General features: G+C 38.8%; 1 protein-coding gene across 1 annotated transcript in view; it reads left to right on the forward strand.

Annotated features, from left to right (window-relative positions):
• CABIN1 (calcineurin binding protein 1) overlaps window positions 1-15,227 on the forward strand; it is a 116,921-nt gene that overhangs the window by 44,314 nt on the left and 57,380 nt on the right. The window contains exons 26-28 of the mRNA XM_074159794.1: window positions 610-792; window positions 2,962-3,299; window positions 9,859-9,972. Coding sequence (XP_074015895.1) covers window positions 610-792; window positions 2,962-3,299; window positions 9,859-9,972 — 635 coding nt within the window. The remainder of the gene's footprint in view (window positions 1-609; window positions 793-2,961; window positions 3,300-9,858; window positions 9,973-15,227) is intronic.

A 15,227-nucleotide genomic window follows, 5' to 3' on the forward strand; every position in this document is an offset into this window, starting at 1 on the left:
CATCTAACACCTGCAGGATAGATGGCATCAGTGATCACTCCTGTAAGTCTTCGCCCTATAACGGTACTGATTTTTCTGTCCTTCACAAGTAATTTTTACCCATATGGTTGCTCATGGTTTTCTTTTTGTCAATTGAGCTTTGCTTGTGTGAGACTCAAAATTATACTGCGTGCTTTTCAAGGTAAATGGCACAGTAAAACTAGGAAATTTTATAGGACCATAGTAGCTGAAATATTGCATCCTCAGCCTAACTGCTTTTGAAAGTTGAGCATCATTGCTTTTGAATCAAATTCCAGGCTTATATTCTAGGAGGAAACGTGGTGGGGCAGGGAGCTCTCTGTTACATTAGTGTTAAATAATACCTAGTGAAAGAAGACTGGGGTTTTAATTTCTTAGCACAAAGAGTTGAGATGAAAATGATAAGTTGAAGTAGACAACTTAAAAGAAAATAAATACTTCTAGACAGCAGAATTGGTGGTTGTTAAGGATCCTGTATTGCACTTATAAGAGGTTTGCAGAGTGGCTGCAGCTTGATGTTGCTGTTACCAAGATGCAAGTAACAGCTTGGTGAGTAGGAAAAGGTGCATTCCTTCTTTATCTCTTTTGCAGAGCGGAGTCAGGATAGCACTGCAGCGGTGCTGTCTGACTCCAGTTCCACACAGGATATGTTTAATGAGCCTGCCAGTTCTCAAGACAGCCTGAGGAAGACTTACACAGAGAAGAGGATTTCTACTGCCTGTGCTGATACACTGATGCCCGGCAAAGAGACCCTGGGATCTACAGAGGAAAAGAGTATGCCCAATTTAATAGATAATGTCAGCTGGTATATTCTCATTAAAATGTTTCTTCTGGCATTCAGAAGCTCTGAAATGTGCTGCACTGCGACTGAGAATTTTAACTAGGCGTTATTGCTGCATGTATGTGTGTACCTTAAAATTGAAACTGTGCTTTGCTTATGTGGCCGTCATCCCAGTTTGTGCTACCTCTTAAACCCTACAAAGAAAAGAATAATGATAAACTGCTGTCTGTGGTGGCCCCTTGACTGGCTTGCCTTCTTTTAGGTTATTATTTACTCTTCAGTTTTTTCAAATCTCTAAATAGTTCAAGGAGTAGTTATTTGAAGATAATCTCAAACAAAACATTTTTTCTTTTCCCCATGTATGGATGACCTTTTTGTTCTGGCCCCGTAGCAGACTGATGTTCAGTACATAGAAGAGCACAAACAGTGGAATTAGATGTTTTATTCCATTGGATACTTTATTTAGTGGAGAAGTGGAATTGCTCTCTACCAGATTTTTCCATATACAATAGTACTAAGTGTTCTGTATTCCACTGGAAAAATTGTTTCAAAATCCATTAGCTGGAATTTCCCTTTATCTGATGTTTGCACAGTTGGATGTGGCAGCAGATAGAGACGCTGGAGCTCAGCAGGGAAAGACAAGCAAGACCAATATATAAATTTTGCCCACCTTTCTGGATTGTGGCCCTTTGTGGGATGTTAAGTCTTTTTTGCCAGTTCACACTATATGTCTTTTCCAGTTTCATAGATCCAGTAACCATGCTATGTGGATAGCCCTGATTTGCTTCACTGATCTCACTAGGAACAACTGCCAACTAGTCATTTTTTGTTCGCAGACTTGGATTAGCTTGGTTTCTTGTTTTTAAGAGTATTTTACTTCAGTCTTGCCTAAGCTAGGGAAGCCTGTGGTGATGTTTGCATCAACATGATGAAATAGATGTCAGTTCCTAGTTTTGTAAAATAGTACTTACATGATCACTAAATTCAGTAATCTTTTGGGTACCAGACTAAAGTCAGGTTTGCAGTGAGTTGTGTTATTGTCATCGGTTGTCTGTCAGAAAGACTGTGTGAGGGACATGGTTTAATGGTACCTTGGCAGTGCTGGGTTAACCATTGGACTTGATGATCTTAAAAGTTTCTTCCAACCAAAACGATTCTATGACTATGAATGCAGTCTTACACTGCTGACATTTATTAGAACCAATGTTGTATTTTTCTATAAAACTATCTGTAGAGTAAAATTATAATGGATACGTAAATTGTGTAAGCAAATTTTGAGAATTTCTGTTCTGGAAAACGTTTGACTCAAAGTTCAGCCTTACTGGAGAAAAGGAGCAGTTTCGTACTTGAGGATGAAGTATACTTTAGTATATCTCTAGCCTGCAAGGAGATAGGATCTGATGTAAGAGGCTCTTTATTCCAGCAAAGACAAAGACATGGTAAACTTCCATGACCAAAAATCAAAGTTAAAAAAATTAATCTGCATGGAGCATGTGTGTGTTCAGCAATAGTGACTAGCTAACAGGAAACGTGGAAGCTCCCACTGTCACAGATGTCTTCTGGAGTAAGATTTTTGTATCCTTCAAGAAAAGATGGATCAATTGAACTATGAATTACCAAGTTAATTGCAAAAATATTTGGATGGAACTGTAGGTCTACATATACAGAAGGCCAGGTTAGCTGCTGCTAATCCTTCTGTCTGAACCTAAATTTTCTTCTGGAATTGTGTTCTAGATAGATTGTTAAGAATAATGCATCTCATTTGGCAGGATGGCTTTAATTTTCTGTTCTTTCTTCCTTTCTTTGCAATAGAATTTTACTGAATTTTCGCTTTTATTTTGTTGTTGTCCACCCTCCTCCCTCATCTTCCAACAGTATATAAAATCCTGCATTGTGTAAGACGTACTGAATTCTTCCTATTGCCCAGGGAAAATCCCAAATAAGGACAATAGAGAGATCAGTGTGTGGCTCTGTTTATTCATGAGCCGAAGATTACTTATTCATTAAACATCAGGAAAAGTCATACTTTTTTCAGGAACCACTCAATAATTCTGTCTATGCTTTAATGAAGAAAAGAATTACCATTTGTTGTATTTAAATTTTTGTCAGTTTGTATATTTCATAATTTTCAGTGTCACTTTTGTCTTCTCTTAATGTTCCAGTTGCAGGAAAATCAGAAGAGCTGCTGGAAAGCTCAGAATCTTACCATCCTGCTGAGCCTACTGGCCAAAAAATTCTGGTGGATCCTCAGTCTGCTTCTGGCAATCCCATCAAATCTGCAATCCCCCCACCCTCACAGTGGGACTGCAAAAAGAAAGCTGAACCTTGTGGAGATGCATCTGAATTTCCTCATGGTCTCCCAGCAGACCTTGAGGAACAGCGGAAGTTCCTGACGGAGCAGTGTATTGCCTCCTTCTGTTTGTGTCTCAGCCGCTTCCCCCAGCACTACAAGAGCCTCTACAGATTGGCATATCTGTACACATACAGCAAAACACACAAGGTAAGCAGAGGGCTGGTACAATAGCTGACTGCCTGTTTATTGCCCAAGTAAACAAACTGTATTGTCATTTGTACTAATTCAGAAGTCTCAGTGTTAAAATACAACTGGGAAGTTTGTTTAATGCAGTTTGAATTGGCAAGTCTTCAGTTCCTAGATTCTGATTCATGTGTGTGAGGCTAGTTGAGTAGAAAATTTTTTTTTTATTACTGAACTAAGTAATTTTTTGTCATTCAGCAGGAAATTACCTTTTAGATATGTCACATGAATTAAGATGTTCTCATAAAAATGACAGCAATTATTTATTTTACTAAATAAGTGGACTGAAAAGTGACTTGGAAGCAGAAATTCATCAGTGTTGGTGTAAACACATCATGTGACATAGACTTTCTATGGATCTTGGGTCTTTGTCCATAGAATGAAAGTTTTCCCACTGTCAGGGCATGCAGGTCATCTTGAGTAAGACAAAATTATTTGCTGTATAGAAATCACTGAGTGAAAGTCAGAGATCCTACTGCTCATGGGCTGGTGATTTTGGATTAAACCGGAATAATAATGTTTTGGTGCCTGTAAGAGTATCAGTTCCTATTTGAGGCGAGGACAGAATAACTTGCTTGCTCCAGCATGACCCTTGCATATTCTTCATAATAAAATTAATTTCAAAAGCTTTCTGCTATGAATTATCATCGTTTTGGTTTTAACTTTATGTCATTCTTTATTTTACTTCTGCGTACTTCTGTTATTATAATCCTTTGTCTTTCTGAAGTATCAGTTAGTAAAATATGTATGAATAGTACGCTGAAATTATCAGTGTTATTTCCCTAATTGTCATAATTAAGGTTTGAACTCACAGGTTTTGTATTTGGAAGTCTTGTGTTATGTCATATGCTGCACTGCATGGCTTCCTGAATTCTCTTCTCCACCAGTACTGAAGCTCATGTGAATAATAGGAAAGGGAAGGGAATGGAAATAAATCATACCCCTTGTGTCATGGTAGAAAACATCTCAACAGTACTGCTGCGAATTGAGCAGTAACATGTCTTACCGATCTACTGAAAGGTGATGAATATTCCGTTTGGCTGTACTGTGATCATCCAGAAAAATACTACCACTTTTTGTAAAGATAGCTTGTTTTGAAAACATTCTTATGCTGTTTGTATGTGACAGTTGTTAATTTTTCCATGGAGCTAATCATTAATAGGAGCTGTAGATTCCTGCAATCTGTCATTACTGTTGCTGACAAATGATTGTGTCAACATTCAACAAAAAAGGCTGCCTGTTTTCAATTTATTGGTTCAAATAGCATGTCCTTGCCTGAGGAACTACTTGTAAAATATTTTCTTCTATTTTTTTTTTTTTCCTGATGAAGCCTTCTCTTTTGCTCTTTGTATCTCTTTCCCTATATAAATATCAACTTAGTGATTTGTTATGTTTTTCTGTATGAAATACAAATTCTTGTCTAAATCTACCTCCTGTTGGAACTCAAAAAAATTGAATCCTGCCTGTTTGAGCCTAGGAGTTACCAGGTCGGCTTCAACTAACATTATTGCATTTTGCTTTCCTTTTTTCTTGCTTCTCTGCATAACAAACAACTTCCCTTCCCTTCCCTCCCTAGTTAACTACTTAACACTGCAAAAAAAAAAAAATCTTCCTACTGATATACGTATACTACATACTGTCATGAGGTTGTAATTTTCTTTCTTTGATGACTCATTCAGGTTCTTTTGTAGAGCAATGTCAAATGTCTGTGTTTAATGGTACACTACTGTGTCTTTAGTGAGAGTTACACTCCTGAACAAACTTAAACCACAAAATGCGTCTAAGCATTTTCGGCAGTAACTGGAGTAAGAAGTATGCTTAGATATACTGATGATAAGCCTGATTTTAAAAATGAGATAAATTACATCAGGTTGAGTTGCTGTGGGGGCAGAGTGGATTACTGGTAAATTTTAGAAAGCTGAAATTAATTTTTAAATGCATATAACCATCTTGGAAAATTCAGCATTTATGTACCAGTGCCAGGAATTTGTATGAAAAATTTAGACTGATGGCCAAAATTCATGGTTGGCTGGGAAAGGAGAGGATTGGCAGGTCTCCATAGTGCATAGAAAAACAAGTTTTCCATATGCAATCTGTTTTCTCCCATTTTACAGTATTACTGGCTTTGCTGTTGTGAGATTAGTAAAAATAGTTGTTGAGTGCTTTTTTTAACATCCTTTTCAAAATCTTTCAACATCTTGTTTGGCTATGTGTTCTTTTTTTTTTTTTTTTTCCCCTGCAAAATCCTGCTTACTCTGTGGAGGCTATTTCTCTTTGTTTTGTTCTGTTATCAGAGCAAGTTTATGCATAGCTATTTTTTCTTGGAATAAACGTGCAGGAAAGTAAGGATGAATTCTCAGAAGCTACTTCATTGCCAGTTTGGGCGGTAGTTTTAGTTTCCCATTCACCTTGTCTCTGTCTTGAAGTAAAGTCTTCATCCTTTGGGATTTTTACCTCCAAAATGAGCGTTGGCACAGTTTGGAAGGAGAAGAGAGGCCTTGGCAAGATGCTGTTCGTCAGTGTAACTAAAAAACTATTTGCCTTATGGTCCGTATGGATCAGGATGTAGAACTGGTCTGATACTCTGCAACCAGCAGATTGTCAGGAAATAAAAATATTTACTTACATGCTTTTTTATCTCGAAATAAAAAGTACTCTGTAAATCCCAGAATCTGCTCACAGATATTGCATGACTTAGGTTTGTATCTTCTATTGTGTCCATTATTAACAGAGTCCTTAATGGGGAAATTAATGTCAGGTATAACATAATGTCAGTAGCATGACAATTTAGTCAAAGTAGGCATAATACATGCATGTAAAAATTACAAGATTATATATGCGTAGGTTTAATACATACCTAGAGACAGGCATAATCTGTAAGCATAACAGATGTAAGCTTTTGAAGTAGCAACAGTTTGGTGATAACAGTTCATTCAAAAGGCTACCCTTCAAGGTCAATAGTCTTTTTATTTTGCTTTTATTTAATGCAGTAGCACTAGGGGCTTTTTTGAGACAAAGCTTTCTAACAGACTATAAAAGAAAACAAGAGGGAAGGGTTAAGATATAGTGAGATGTTTTGTACCCCTCTCAGCAGCTCTTCATGGAGTTTCCAAGTTAGGTAAAAGTGGCTTCTGACACCATTGACTTAAGGAGTGTCTGTCTTAGGTGACTCAGATTTCCACTTGATTGACCATAAGAGATTTTCCTTTTCCACTTTAATAATGCTGGTAAACTTTTTTGCAAGTTATTGTACCCTGTCAGTCATCTTGTCTTTGAATCTTGGGGTGATGAAGATGTGGGAGGCAACAGCTGAACTGGAAAGAGTACTTCATAATTGCCCTGAGTCAGACAGCTAAATCCAGCATTTCAGACTGGCAAGCAGTGTGCCAAGAAGAATAAATCCTTTTTGCTGTGTCCTGGATCCCTTCACCCACTCCTAATAACTTCATCAGCTAAAAACTAAGCAGAGCAGACTCTGTGAAATCTAATGAGTTGAGACCTGCTCAGGCATATTTACTGGGAATAACTGATCATGCTGATTTAAGGAGAAGGGTAGTGGAAAATCTGTAACTACATCTTTTATTCCTATTAGTTTTGATTGTGTGAAGTTACCGTGTAATTGCCCCATTTGTCTGAATGATCTTTTTTGCTCCTACCTGGGTTACTGTCATCATCTTGTTCAATAAAAGGCTATGAATTATACGTATCAAATACATGCCTATAGATGGTCAGTAGAATGTGCACAGGAGATCACCAGAGCGTGACGCTACAATTAGTGATCTCTTAACATTTTCATCATAAAACTTAGATCCAGGAATACGTCCATAGCTAAAATTTGTTTTGGCTGGGATTTTATATTTAAGCTTTATGGTGGTAGATTTCTTAAGGGTTTTGTTTTCCTTTAATTTTTAAGTGATAGTTCTAACTGTAAGATTCAGATTGCCACACATGAGGCAATTTTTTACTTCATTTTCACACTTAGAATTTACTTATGTTTTGGGTAACTATGATTGGCATAAAATAAAGCATTTATGTGCTTGGATATTGGACGTTATGATAGGCTTATTTTTACTGGATTCTGATTTTATTCAAAACAGGATGACTTTCAAGGAAGACCAGATTTTTCTAGGTTCTTTTCTGTTTTATATTTTCTTCTGTATGTATTTCAAAGTAATTTGCAGGCTTAGGTTAATAGGATTACAGAAATACATATTACAAAAGAAGTACCGTAGGAAAAAGTTCATATACAGTTAAGTTTACATACTTTGCTTTCTTCAGTCTTAATTAAATTTGACACTCAGTGATAATAATGAAATCTACGAGTTCGCCTGACTAGCCAGAAAGTACTTTGTGATGTTTATGAGTGAACATGTATTTGTTCCATACCAAAAGCAAGCTATCAAAATCCCTTCGACTGTCGTACATGAAGGTCCTGTATTAGTACCCCTATCAGCTCTCTGAATGAAGGATTTTTGACATCTGTAAATATCTGGTTAGTATTTCCAAGTGTTCGGCTTTTACATGAATCCATAATCAGTTTTGAGCAACCTGCTCTAGTGGAGGTGTCGCTGCCCGTGGCAGGGGGGTTGGAACTTGATGATCTTTAAGGTTCCTTCCAACTCTAACCATTCTATGATTCCATGATTTTGCTAGAGGGGGTGCTCCAATTCTAGTAAGACATCGGAGGTTCCTGCATGATTACTGTCATGAGGACAAGAGCACTTACGATTGAGCAGGGCTTTCACTGTTTCACCAGTCTTGTAAAGAAAATAATGTGGAAGACAGGATAAGAAGTTTGCTAATATCCCACCCCCTCACCCTCAGCCCTCCCTCCCCCCCCCAAAAAAAAAAGATATTACAACTGGAATATACTTCTTGGATGGACATCATTTAATCAAATTTATGATTCACAGAGGCATATTTCCAGCCCACAGAACACAAACCAGAATTCAACATTCTCATTTGTCTCTATGAACCAAACATCTTCCTTTTCTCTTCTCCGTAGTGAAGTTGTCTCTAAAAAAGCCAGTCTAATGCGACTTGAATGCTCCTTTCTAATACAGAAATAAAAAAATGAGGTAAAGCAAAACTTCCGTCAGTGAAACCTTACAATTAATAATTGTCCCATCTGTTAGTAATGTTTTGCCTGGAGCCAACAGCTGTCCCTCATTCTCAACTACACAGGAGATGCTTGTGCATTGAACTCTTAGAGCGGTAGTGCTGCTAGGAATTTTTAATTGTTGTCTATCATTTAGTGTCCTACCGATACTTTCTTGTTAACTCACCGAGCGCTATTAACCAGATCTGGTGACAGGCATGGAATTTTCCAGAGAGGTTAAGGGAATTACAGGGAAGGCGATGGCTGGGTAGAGGTAAAAGGCCTGAATTCAGCAGTTCAGGCCTAATGGTTGCCTCTTCTGCTAGGCCCGGGGGCCAGGAGGTGTGCCTCACTGGTAGGGGGGCTGAGTTTTGGGTCCCTCACTACAGGAGAGACATTGAGGGGCTGGAGTGTGTCCAGAGAAGGAAGGGCAACAAGGCTGGTGAGGGGTCTGGGGAACAAGTCTTGTGAGGGGGAGCTGGGGGTGTTCAGTCTGGAGAAAAGGAGACTGAGGGGAGACCTTCTCGCTCTCTGCAACTACCTGAAAGGAGGGTGTTAGTGAGGGGAGGTCGGTCTCTTCGCTCAAGTAACAAGCAATAGGACAGGAGGAAATGTCCTGAAATTGCTCCAGGGGAGGTTTAGATTGGATATTAGGAAAAATTTCTTCACCGAAAGGGTTATCAAACACTGGAACAGGCTGCCCCGGGAAGTGGAATCGCCATCCCTGGAGGTATTTAAAAAATGGGTAGACATGGTTCTTAGCAACATGGTTTAGTGATGTTTTTGTCAGTGTTAGGTTGATGGTTGGACTCTATGATCTGAAAGGTCCCTTCCAACCAAAACGATTCTATGATTCTATGAAACTGGAGGGACTGAGGGACAGGGAGGGCCGGGGGAGGGAACTGAGGGGCCTAGTGTGTGGAGGAAGGCCACAGGACACCCAAGACAGCCAACTCCGCTCTTTGCTGTGAAACTTTGTATTTTTATATATAATTTATTTTGTATTGAGCAATAGAACAGCTTTTAACAAAAAAATTAAGGTGTTTTAAATACACCTATAGTTCAGGTTTCTGTATGTGACAAGAGATGGAGGGTGGATATCAATGAAGAGAAGACAGTTTAAAAAAAAAAAAAAGACAAAAAAACTTGATGATATGAAGCTGGATTTGGCAGCTGCTGGGGACTGACTAGTCTGCTGGGACTGATCAGACTGGTTGCTTGCTCTGAGAAGCAAGCTGGCTTCTCTCTTCTGAGGGGTGTCTTCTCCAAATTGCTTCTACAAATACTGTCAGAACAGCAGCTACATGCAAAATGAGAAATGTCAATGCAGGTTAATAAATAAAAGCCAGTGAGCACTTTGTACTGCTACCTGTGGTGGTATTTCCATTCCCTGCCTGCAACTCACCTGCCCCATTTCATCCACAGAACCTGCAGTGGGCCCGAGATGTGCTGCTGGGCAGTGGGGTCCCCTGGCAGCAGCTGAAGCACATGCCTGCACAGGGCCTCTTCTGTGAGAGGAACAAGACGAATTTCTTCAACGTAAGTTTATACAGCTGATAAACACACCCGTACTTTCTCAGCCATCCTTTTAACACCTGTTTCTCATTTGAATGGTTTGCAAAGGGATGGTAATATGAAATTCAGCAAAAGCGCATTAAACAAGCCATAAGTGGCTAAAGAAAAGGCAAAGTAGTATTATAGAGATTTTTACTGGGATTTTCCTCTCTTGAAGGGAACCACATTAGAGGGATTATTTCTGATGAGCTTGAAAACATGGGGAGAGAAGCACCAACATTTCTTAGGCATCATTTACCATGTACTTGATGGTTGAGCCCTCTATAAAAATTCTAATTCTGTTCATCTTAATTATCCTCTTGTTTACTGTTTCCCAACTAGACTTGCAGTCTTATGACAAAAAAATAGTGGTGGTTGCTCTAAGAATCTGGAGTTGAAAGGAGCTTTCTTGTATTCAGCTTTTGTAGCGTGGCTCAGCAGAAAGAGTGTTTCCGAGTCCCACAGTGTAGTAGCAGCACTGTCATACAGACTGCCCCTGTAGCTGTGATATTTTCTAGTCCACAGGGGTGTCTGTGCCTCTCAGTGACATGGGACACAGTCCTGAGACTTACATGAGCATTTATCTATTACATTCCCTCCTGTGACTATGACTTAACACATTGCTATTGTCTTCAGTATCTCTGGCTTTTCCGCAATATGTTCTGGGTTTTTGTGCCTTCTGCTCTTATGTGATAGGATTCTGTAGCTGTTTTATGGCTTGCAGTGAGTGGCAAGAACCTGCAGATGTTCTGTTTGCCTTGCTGGATTATGTACCTGTTAATATGGTTGCCTGTGATTGCAGTGACAGAATTTTATGTCTTTGCTTTCCCATCCAGTGCTTCTGTTTTAGTATTTTAATTGTTAAATTTATTTCCATTTGATATCTGTTGCAATCTATCTTCATTTTTTCTGTGTTGTGTTAATTAACACTTCTGTGCAAACTTCTGTTAAGTATAAGATAAGTGCTCTTTTCTGATTATAATCCTTCAGGTGGGTTGAACATCTAAGCAATACTGACAGTGGTTCAAAATTGTATCATGGATCGGTTTGCAAAAAAGAGCTTCTATGTCGTTCTGTCTTTCTGGATGGAAGTTTTGATTAACAAATACTGTCAGCCTGATGTTTGGTATAGACCAGACAGTTGTGGCCTGATCAATGACTACACGGTTTTGTTCTGGTTATTTCCCCGCAATATCTGCCCACTTTCCCTACGAGAATCTTGCAGTGTGATTAACTCTTTAAGCTGTTGAATACTTTGGCTCATATCCAGATAATGCAAGTATTCTTGTAGAAGTTATTGAAATTACTCAACATGCTTCAAGTGTGAACTTTGCATGATCAAGGCTGACTTGTTCATCATTTCAGGGTTAAGTGTCAAGAGTATATTATGTTTTCATGTCTGAGGAAGATGAACAGTAGGGAACTGAGCAGTGTATGTAAGGGCGTGTTTCTACTTGTGAATTACCACATTAAGAGAGATTAGTGGTTGACCTAAATCATGTCTAGATTTTGAATGCTAATGCTAGATAGTTTTATTTAAAGATAGATTCCATTGCATCCCTAGGTGGACGTTTCCAGCATCATTTCAAAAAACGATCATTCCTTATTCTGCATATCGATCTTTTTATACTCTGAGGGATGAAAAGTGCTGGTGTAGATTATTAGACAGCTGTATAATAATTCTATTTTGTAAATCAACAAAAACTTAATTCCTATAATTTAATATTATTAATTTTCTTTAATAAGAAATTAAAGACACTTTAAAATAAAAGATAGCCTTCAACAAAAGGTATATGCTAGCCCAGTGCAGTGTATTGGCAATACTGTTAAAAAAGAGAGAAGATGTGGGAAAATTATATTCTTGGCTTGAACTTGGGTCTTCCAACAGACAAAGATAATGTTAGTCTAGAGTCCTTCATGTAGACCGTTGCCTCCAGGCTTGAGAAATTTCAGTTTGGGGACTCAACTCCAGTGTGTCTCAGCTATGATGATAGTGTAAGTAGCACACAGAGCGCCTCAGAGAGCAAAACAACCTGTTGAGGCCTTTGTGAATCAGTGCTAACATCATGACTTATTCCTGCACACATGTAGGTTAGTCTTCTGTTAACAGGTACAGTGTACATTGTGAGTTTAGCATGATAAAATATTTTGGTGGTCTCACTTTTTACCCAGCTACATTTTCAAAATCCTCTTCAAGTAACACTGTGTGGAACGTTACTCTGTGTGGCAGTAATCCAGTAGAGATGACACAGTGAGAAAATCCAGATCCGAGAGAGAAATGACTACAAGTGCCCATGAAAAAAAAAAAGCTGTTAGTGTCATCTGACATTCCAGAATTGGACAAACCTAGATCTGTGAACAACTTGGAAAAAAAAAAAAAATCTTTCAACACTGCGTTGACCTTGTCTGGGTTAAACCTCAACTAGTTTGTTCTTGTGCAAAGCTCCCAGCCAGGCGGTGGGTAAGCAAACGTACCGCACCATCTGGGTCAACGCTCAGAATACAGACTTGTGTGTCATCCATTGCATACAGATGGTGTTGCAGCCCACTGTCCCAGCGACTGTCTTCACATACAGAGTCGGGTGATAAAACAGAAATGATAGAGCTCTACAAAAGTAAGTAGTCGCATCTAGTCTTAGAAATTAAATGGCCAACCTTACGATATTTTCCTAAGCGTATTAATGTCCTCTAGGGTTATTTTCAACAGAAACACTTTGCCTGAAGTGTTCATTTGCTTCCATGAAATGCATTTAGTTTTATTTTTCGAGAACTCTTTGGCCTTCATGATACAAAAGAGTTAAATGAATGTCTAAGTGGCTTTCTGTAGCTACTTAACTATTGAAATACCTTTTTCTTCTGCAGTAAGTAGCACTAGTGTTTTTAATCTCTTGTACAGAAGATTCAGGGTTGTTGAAATATAGCTGACTCAATTTTACAAGTACAAACAACAGTGTGCAAGAGAGAAAGCCAGCAGCTCAAACACAAGCAGGGACTGTGCCAGCCTGCTCCTCCCAGACATTTTATAAATCATGCATACTCCTAGTAGAATTATTTATGAAACGTTTATGGCAGCACCGTATGAAAATAAATAAACCTGGGTAAAGCTGTCTCCTGTTAAATTTTATTGCACAACTGCTGGTCTGAATGCGTGTGTCACGGTCTGTTGTCTACTTTGTTAGCTGTCACTCAGCTGCAACTGAAATCTCTTTGAATTCATTTTTTACTGTCTTCAGAATGAGCAAAAAAGCCATGTTCACTTAGCCCTGATTTCTTCTCATTTGACATGTTAGAATAACGTCAGGTTGCGCAGAACTTCCCTTTTTCAGTTCTAAATAAAAAATGCTTGCTGCATTATTGTGCCTATTTGTTTCCCAAACAAAAAAGAATGGTCTTGGTTTTCTAGGACCAGAGGTTTTTGCACATTAATGGCCCTGCTAGTGACGGCAATCATTGTATGAATGATTATTGCAGTTAGACTTACAGGAGTTTTGGCTGTGTTCCTATAAATGAGTACCAAGTCTTTTTCTTGTTTGCCCAGTTACACATTTCTCTATAACCTGCATGTTCAGGTACACTCTATACACTCTAGCTTTTCTCCTCTTCTTTATCTGTGTGTGTGTGTGTGTGTAAATATATAGAGAGACTTTTCTTTTTTTTTTTTTTTAAAGAGGGCTGCAGGATGGTTTCTATAGTAACTAAATTAGAAATTAATTCACCAGGAGAAAAAAAAATCCCAAAACATTGCTTTATATAGTAGGGCACTTTTTTTTATATATTCAGATTTCATGCAACTATTAATAAAACAAAGTTAAACTTTGTGCACAGATGATGGGTATTCATCAGTCTGTGGGTGGGTGGTGATTGTGGAAGAAGCATTTTGATGGCTGAGCTTAGTGTACCAGTAACTTCTCCATATGGCTTAATATACAGTATTTGTATTTTCCTGGCACATCTTCTGTATTACAACAGATTGTTATTACCACAGATCTTGATGTCCATCTTTGGTAACTGTTCGCCATATATGAAAGCTGTGCATGCACATAATATCCTACAATGCAGACATTCATGTGCATGAAGTCTTGCTGCAAACTGTTATGGATAATTGTTCTATTTTTAATTCCAAAAGAAACACAGTATGTTTATTATCTGCTGTATCCCTGAAGCTCTTCATTCTGTGGTCTGAGTAAGCAGGGTCAAATTAAGGTAGCAGCATCCACTGCCAGAAGCTGAGAGAAAGCAGTGATTTCACTTTAATTTGCCATTGATCATACCAGGTGTGACTGGGCACTGGCAGAGCAGTTGAAGAAGAAAGTCTTAAGTTTGGTGCTGCAAGTTTCTAGAAGTAGTTCTTATTATAGCATGGTGATAACCAGTAGGGGCTTTCTCTGTTACTGTCGCTGTGTAGCACATTCTTCCCCTAGTTGTGTTTCAAGTTGAGAGTTACGTTTGTCTGTCTTACCAGAGGAATTTAATTCTGAAAAAGGAGAGCAAGGTGCAAGGGCTGACCCTGTTTTGGGATTCTGTGCAACTAGAGCCACACGGGTGAATTTGAGATGCAGAAAAGATGACTGTTATGAAGTCCCTAATATAGGGGACGGTTGAGGGAGGGGAAAAAATACAACGTTCTTCAGTTTTGCTGGAAGCTGGGCAGTTCTATCAAGGAAGTTTCATTATATGCCTGAATTGTTTTTATACCTCCCCTAAGGCTTACATTACTGGTCATTGTCAGAAACATGGCACTGAGTGGGATTTTCTTTTGATCTGGTACAGCCTTCTTTTGTTTCTCTCCCAGCTCCTGAAGTGTAACCTCAGCATTAAGGATTCCCATGACTTCAATTAAAATGAAACACTCATTACAGAATTTAATGTCTCTGTTAGAGGTAACTGACTATATATCATCTAAGGGAAGAGGGAAATCCATTAGGGTGCTCTGAACCTATTCTAGACTTCTGCCCAGTCTGAGGTTGCTACTACTGCTGACCTGAAGAACCCCCAAATACCACGCAGGGCCAAGGACATCTCTTCGAGGCTGATTGTGGCAACCTGGCTGAAGCCTCAGGTTCGCTGTTTCCTACCATGTTCTGCAAAAGCCTGAAACTGGAGGCAACAGCAAACTAAAATCACTTTGCTAGAACTTTTACTGCTCTGCTTTCCTTCCTGTCCTTGGCTGGTGATAGATCTGGGTTACTCTCCTCCTGCTCATAGCTGGTGTGTGTCTTTTCAGTTGGCAAGTGTGCTTC

Source organism: Numenius arquata, chromosome 16, assembly GCF_964106895.1.
Source record: "Numenius arquata chromosome 16, bNumArq3.hap1.1, whole genome shotgun sequence".
In the NCBI taxonomy this organism is placed as follows: Eukaryota; Metazoa; Chordata; class Aves; order Charadriiformes; family Scolopacidae; genus Numenius; species Numenius arquata.